This window comes from Aplysia californica, unplaced genomic scaffold, assembly GCF_000002075.1.
Source record: "Aplysia californica isolate F4 #8 unplaced genomic scaffold, AplCal3.0 scaffold00063, whole genome shotgun sequence".
Classification (NCBI taxonomy): domain Eukaryota; kingdom Metazoa; phylum Mollusca; class Gastropoda; order Aplysiida; family Aplysiidae; genus Aplysia; species Aplysia californica.
In genome coordinates this window covers 261,852-269,620 of record NW_004797333.1, presented here as the reverse complement: position 1 = coordinate 269,620, position 7,769 = coordinate 261,852, and the positions used below count along the sequence as shown (strand labels likewise).

The window sequence follows — 7,769 nt, the reverse complement described above, 5'->3', positions numbered from 1 at the left end:
ATAATTGTTTTTACATAGCGTATTTCCAAAAATTCTACAGCATTTTTTAAGCTACACAATGCAATTTTTATTACCCCAGCACACCTTAGAACTTTCAGAAACATTCTCAGTTGCACGTGAAGCATACAGTGCAAACATCCGATTGAGCGTTCTTAATTTAATAGCAATGACATCGAACGCCCAACGAATATCTCTCCAACCCAGAAAACGCCTCCTTTCACAGTTATGGTCGTGACGTCAAATTTCAATAAAGGCAGCGCAGGCCTACGAACAAGAAAGTTTTCATCTCGCCACTCGGCCGGACATGAATCACGCTTGTACTCCCAGAGCGCGCACTCTTATGGTCACCGCTCTTTGCTCTCAAACAAAGACTTAGTTGCGGAGCATGCACCCTATGGGTCGTGTCGATTCAATAAAATGAAGGCCAAAATACGAGTCTCTACGTAGTCGAGTGAGGACGGCACCCTCCCCACCCCCTTTTTTCAGCCTTTCATTAGCTCCAATTTGAGTCAAATTGGTGCGTTCTTTAGTGAATAGGAAATGTGCCTAAGTCAAAGTGCACAATCTAGGTTATTTTGTACAAGTCTGTGGTTTCATGCGATCTGAACTGGCTCTAGTTCTTCCCTAAACAATGTCTTTATAATGCACAGGTGCACGATCTAGGATATTGTAATAAAAGTCAATGGTATCACGTGACCTGTATTGCATGTAGTTCTTTCTCAGACCACGTCTCTATAATGAACAGGAAATACATTACAGTGCACGATCTAGAATCTAGAGTATTGTGATACACGTCTATGGTATTATGTAATCCGTACTGGCCCTAGTTCTTCTCCAAAGCATGCCTCAATAAGGCATAGACGATAAATTATATTACAGTGCGCAATCTAGGATATTGTGATACACATTTTGATATACATATACGTACGTGATCTATATTGGCCCTAGTTCGTCTATAAACCTTGTCTGCATAATGCACAAGTGCGTAATCTAGGTTATAAAACAAGCCTATGGTATCACGTGGTCTGTTTTCACCCTTCTTTTCCCCAGACCATATCTCTAAAATGAACAGGAAATGCACCAGAGTGCATGATATAGGATATTGTGATACAAGTGTATGTATGGTATTGAGTCATCTGTACTTACCCTTGCTCTTCCTCAGACTATGTCGACTGCCGGCAAGAAGGCCAAGTGTGAACTCCCTCCGTGCCGGGTGTGTAAAGACACGGCAGCCGGCTTTCACTACGGCGCCAATACTTGTGAGGCCTGCAAGGTGAAGACCTGTTTCCGGTTGTCATTGTTGTTGTTGTTGTTGTTGTTGTTGTTGTTGTTGTTGTTGTAGTTGTTGTTGTTGTTTTTGTTGTTGTTGCTGGTTGTGGTGGTGCAGTTATTGCTGTTGTTGTTTGTTATTGCGGATGTTATTTTCATGCAAAGAATTTTCCTTTCCTTTCTGTTTCTGCGAGTATGTTTTTTCGGTTTCCCCTTTGTTTGTTATTAATAGTTGTAAACCGCATTGAGCATGGATATGCGTTGTAAATATTTATCAACATTATGAAAATCATTCTTTTAGTGTCAAGTTTCGTATTCGACCAACATTATTTTAGACAACGTGTGTAAATAAATACCATTATGTTATTGTGTCCCCTGGAAGAGGAGAGGAATACCTTTATTTGAAAGTTACTTGTTTGTATTAAATTGCTGTATTCATAAACCATAATATCGCTGTTCACATTTCGCTGACTCAGTACATCGCAGTTTTTGCTTCTTTCTGACATTTGTAAAACCAGGTAACTCCTATGAACACCATGTTGGTTGAGGTTTTTATTATAGTCACTGGTGAGAACCTATCCGAAATATTACTTTGGTAAAATTATTAACAGTCACAATTTAAAAAAAAACCCTTCTATATACCGTTTATCTCTTATACTCCACGTTAGGAAAATGTTCATGCGAGAGCAAGGTGCAAGGAGAGTTTGTAAACATATAAAGTATGTTAATACTTCCATTTACCTAGATAATTTCCATGCTGTACCGCTATCACTATGTACTATTATAGAACTACAGCTGTATTATAAATATGTCGTGTCTACTTTGCAGGGTTTTTTTTCTTATTGTCAGAGGCTCCTGCCTACCCCTCCCCCCCTGCCCCCTCCCTCTGACCCGCCCCCACTCTTGTTATTCGCAGAGGAATCCTGTTTTCTTCTTTTAACTTATCCTGCCTCTTCTCTCCCATTGCCTGTCGAACAGCATTGTTCACTTGAAGTAGGGCATTTAACCCAAACAGAGATCTATATTTAAAACGTTTCTACTTTTACCCGGAGCTATTGGTATAACACTAATTGGTGTTATCAAGTAAAATGTAGGCTGTGGATTATAACAACAAAAGAGTCCTCCGAGTGAGAGCAGAGGAGGCTCGAGGGGAAAAGCTAAGACAGACAGAAGCAGACAACAAACTCTGTTTCGAATAAATTATCGGACACCATTTTCTCGTAGTTGAATAAATAAAAGGGATGAAACATAAGGTAACCGCTAAATATAATCTTTTGTCGGTGTTTTCTTACACCCCCATCGACACAGTTAAGTCGAAACACTCACGAATATACAAACACACAAATATACAAGCACACATAAATACACGCGTATGACAATATCACGTCTGTTTTATGACCCTTTACCTCAACAGGGCTTCTTCCACCGTAGTCTCAGACGAAAAGGTGAATACAAATGTATCGGTACCGGCAGCGGTTGTATCGTGGGGCCAGGCAAGCTCAGGTCCTGTCCCAAGTGTCGATACAAACGATGTATCGATGCTGGAATGTCAAAGGCTGGTAAGTACATCCTAGCAGTTGATATTTGGTTTGATATAATTTGAAATATATTGACATAATAACAGCCATGTAGAGCCTGGAAAAAAAGAAAGACAAAAGCAAAATGACCAAAAGTAGCAAAGAAGGACACACAACTGACTTTTCAACCAATTGTTAGCTGCAGAGACTATCCTCGGATCAGCCCTTCTTTGAAAGCTTTCGTTACTCCCTCGTTTTGCCTTGATTTTCTTTTCTTTTTATATGTACTTACCCAACATTAACAAAGCACGAGCTACCCTTCTCCACATATTGTTGAGACTTTGAACAAGATTTGAAAAGAAAACTATGGTTGTTTCCATTATGACACACAATTTAAGGAAGTGAAGAAACCCCCCAAACAAACAGCCCCCCCCCCAAACCTGACCACAACAAACGAAAACAAAACAGACACATACACACTCATACACAAACACAGACAAACACACTCACACACACACACACACACACACACACACACACACACACACACACACACACACACACACACACACACACACACGCTCACAAGGGCGAGTATTTGTGCACATTCAATTCTTCTTTTCCAAGAAAGCTTGCAGAGAGTAAATTTTATTTACAGTCTGTGTCACTCATGAGGACCTAACCGAAGTTTCATGTTCCAGTGGCAAAACAATGGCCAAATGTTTCAATATTAAGCTTTAGGCAGGTGTACATGTTGGACATTCACTTTGATGAATGGTCTTTTGTTTCTTGTTCTCGGTCGTAGATTACAACAACACAAAAAATGATGCACGACATAGAACCTAACAAATACTGTTTTTTTATTACCCCCCCCCCCTCCACCCTCTTCCACACTCACCCACCTCCCACTGCGCAGCAATTAAGACTGGTCGTTACACATACGCAAAGAGAAGTCGAGACACCCTGGAAATCCAACGCCTGCAGCAATTGGGACTGCTTCAAAGCCTCGAGGGATCCTCATCTAGCCTTTCCCAGCTGCCGTATGCCTCGCCATTCCCGGCGCACGCCTCTAGCGGTCATTCCTCTCCAAGCTCTTTGGCATCACCTTCGACCACAGTTGGCTCCTCCTTGTCTCCTGCAACAAGTCCTTTAGATATCACCACTTTTTCTGATCTGACATACCCCTTGAGTCCACAAAGCCACGCATCGCCCCTCCCATCCTCCTTCTTGACTCCACCCCATTTCTCACCTCCGTCCAATCAAGCTCCAACCCCTACGTGGTCGGATTCTAGACTCAATGATTTTAGCCCTGTTTCTCACGACAGTGAGCAGCCTGAATATGACGCCATCAGCGATTGCGAAGTACAGTACTTCAAGGATGTATTCAACACCAACCAATCAGAACCCCAATTTTTGTCCCCGCCTCCCAGCCACGCTAGAGATGATGCTGCTGCTGACCAATCAGAAGATAAGAGAGGACAAATACTAAATTTTGACAATCTACCCACCTTCTTAGACGCTGTCATTTCTACCTGTAAAAACGACAATGACATCACAAAGAACGATTGGTGTAAATTTTCAGAGTGCAACCCCACCACTTCTGCAGTGAATGGCCATATGGAAATTTCAACAACTACCCCACCAAGCTCAAAGTGCACCATCTCGCCCACTTCACCCGCCATCACCTCCACATTTGCCCACCTCCCATCTTGTGGCTACTCTAAACTCAGAAGCGCAACAGGCGATACGGCAGAGACTGAGGGGACAGATATTCTCGACCTTTCCGATAACGTGGTTACCTCCTCAAAAAATGATGGCCTCATAGGCAATGACCTTCTTTTTGATTGTTTGTATCGAGGCGTCTCCCCTTACTTCGACAGAGAGAAAAATGAATACAACTATAGCTGCAATTCGAGTTTAAAGCGAAAACAATCACAAGGTTTTCAAAACAGCAAGAAGAGAAAGGAAAATAATGTACCCGAAGCTTTGAAATCGGACGATTTCAACACATTGTCAAAAACGCTTCATGGATTCATTAACAGTAAACATGAATTTGCTGAATATCTATCGACACCATGCGACTTATTTAGCTCTGAAATCAAAAGAGAGTTTGCGGAAGCTGGAGGATACCCAGGGCAGCCGGATATTGAGAATGAGGTTCTCAAAACTAAAACTCAGTCAAACGATTTGCAAGATATTGAGAACAAAGTGTTGTTGTTTCAACATTCAGAATCTGTCCTTTTCAAAAACTCTGGCAATCAGCTCAGTTTGGTTCTCAATACCCCAAGGAAAGTACCAGATGATTTGAGTAGAAATGGGGAAAACTATCAGATGGACTGTGTCATCAAAAGAGAGGATTGTCCCCAAGACGAAAATAAATTTTGGAATGTCGGGGGACAATTTGGTGTCGCTGATTTAACTCCGTCTCTGAACAATACGGAAAACAGCCATTGTGCTACCTCTGCCAAAAACTCACATTTTCATCTGCAAAGGGGCCCAGTTAATTCAGATCCCCTGAACTTTCAGAATATACATTTCATCGGTCGGTCAGGCCAGGTCCCTTCCTCTAGTTACAATTATCCAGACCAGTCGAGACAGATTCCATTTTCAGAGGACAGTCGTTGTCTTTTCACAAAACCAAGGCCAACTCCTCACAGCCCCAAATCGTCACCTACCTCAGAGCCGAGCCCTTTGGCGTTTTCGTTAAACAACCCACAATTAACGTTTTCTGACATCTTTCCGCCTCATTTGACACCCAACCCAACTACCTGTGGCAGCACCCCTGCGTCTTCGGTGGCATGCATTGAAAAGACCTCGGCGTCACTTGGCGGAACAGCTGCTGTAACATCATTTTCTGAGATAACTCACGCGGCGTCATTGCCTCAAACGTCTCCAGTGACGTCGATGACAGTCATTTCTTCTGTCCCGTCGGTCGCTGAGATGTCCCCTGCGACGGCCTCAACCTTTGATCTTGACCTGCCATCTTGGACTGACCTAGAGCAGACGATAGATCAGCTGGTTAAATCTCACAACAAGCATGTCCGTGACTTGAACGAGGATGCCCTTCGTCCGTGCAAGTTGAATTACTCATTTCAGGTTGGTGTTCTCAACAATTTCACTTTAAAATATACATTTAAGTTGGGTTTATCTTCTTAGTTTGAAGGGAACGTGTAATAATGAAATATTTTGTAGTAAACATGATGAGATGTTAGATTTTGGTGTTGCATTTGCGAAGATTTTTAAAAGGGAGGTTTAGGGCAAGTATGCAAAACGACATATTGATGATATTTTAAAGTCACTGCACTGTTCAGTTTATATATTCAGCTCTCTTTTTTTATAAATCTGAGTGTCCTTTTAATTCTTGTATTTTCCCCTTTTCTCTAACTTCCCTAGCCTCTTGAACTGGCAATCTTGATGTAGTATTCATGGTTGTTTAAACTTTTTTTTCTTCACAATTTCAGCCAAGGCCTCAATCGCCAGATGAGGACAGAGACAGAGATTCTAAACACAACGCTTTGGGCTATTCAGGTGGGGCTGCTTTTGACAGGTTGTCAGTTTCTCAGCACTTTTACCTTTGTAAATGAAAGCAGAAAAAATGAAAACAATTGAAATTGAAAACGAAACAAACAAAAAACCCGAAACGTTATCACCCAAATGTTACTCTAATTCTCTATGTGTGTGTATGGGGGAAGAATGTTAGTTTTACATCATGCTCATTATATATACTCATTATTCTTCTATGTAACTTGTTACAATATGTCTATGTCAAAATCTTGGCCACCCTGACAAACCATAACAGAAATTAGAATGGGTTACTTGAAAATTGTCACGATGAAACATTGTTGTGTATGATAATTATTATGAATTCCTCAGAAACCAATTCTGAGTGAGATCTAACGTAGCTTTTCTTACTCAATGTGCCCTCAGAGTTAGAGATCCGCTTAGAGAAATCCGTCAGAAGACTCGTCAAATTCGCCAGATCGATACCAGGATTTTCTTCACTCCCGCTGAAAGATCGGATGTCCCTCATCAAATGTGAGTATAAGTTTTGTTATGGTGTAGTATTCGTTGGAGATAAAAAGCCTTACAAGATGCGGGTGACACCATTTCGAAAGAAAGGTACTGAGCCCCCATTAGGAGAAAACTTGAAAAGGTTATGGATCTAAACGGTTGTGGGCACAAAATACTAGTTAGATATCCGAAAACGTGGAAACATCAGTTGTTGTTTTTTGTAAGTGTCTTACGGTGCTCGCAGCTGTATAAGGCCATATGAGCCCGCGGGACACATTAACATTTTTCAGTTGGTAGGAAATTTTCAATGTTGCCCGGGTGGCGGCCGAAGCCTTCTCTTATCGATTTTAGACCACCAGGAGATCTTAAAGTGCGCAACTTGCACACGGACCCTCAGAGAGTTTTGGCCCGTGTCCGAGAAGGTTAGGTGTAGATCTTTCCTACCAGAAGATCAGGGCTGTGGCTGAAAGACAGCAGTAAGAAGAAGCTAAGGAGTAGCGGTAGAAAGGCTGCAAAAAGAATCAGGAGCCCAGAGGAGGGGGCAAAGGCGGAGAGGGGGTTGGGGCAGAAAGAGGAGACGAAAGCAGACGACAGAACATTGTTAGAGAGCAGGAAAGGAGGTGAAAGGAGACATATTTTGAAAAGAATTTTTTTTCGGTCTCTACCCGGATTCGAAAACGGGACCTTTGCATGAGAGGCCAACACCCTAACCTTTAAGCCGCGAGAGCCCCAGGAAACATCAGGGGGTATGGAGAAAATATTAATGGAATGTAAGGTATAGGATTGACGGCCATGTGTGCAGTGTCAGGTTGTTCACCAGGTGTCATTATCCTTTACAAAATTGTGAAATAAACGCGAAAAGAGTCATCCCACATGTAAGTATCTTTTCACTAAGGTACCGTAACTCGCCCGGGCAGAGTCAGTAAATTACCATTTAGCTTTCAGGATACGTTTCTCGAGTTGTTATGGAGG

At 42.1% G+C, this 7,769-nt stretch overlaps 1 protein-coding gene across 1 annotated transcript in view; it reads left to right on the top strand.

Annotated features, from left to right (window-relative positions):
- Nucleotides 1–1,061: 1,061 nt before the first annotated feature.
- The window catches only part of LOC101859690, a gene marked incomplete in the record, with an annotated part of 9,180 nt that continues 2,472 nt past the window's right edge, over nucleotides 1,062–7,769 (top strand). Inside the window, 5 exon segments of the mRNA XM_005093440.3 lie at nucleotides 1,062–1,273; nucleotides 2,684–2,828; nucleotides 3,703–5,882; nucleotides 6,248–6,314; nucleotides 6,714–6,821. Of these exon segments, the coding sequence (XP_005093497.3) occupies nucleotides 1,118–1,273; nucleotides 2,684–2,828; nucleotides 3,703–5,882; nucleotides 6,248–6,314; nucleotides 6,714–6,821 (2,656 nt within the window).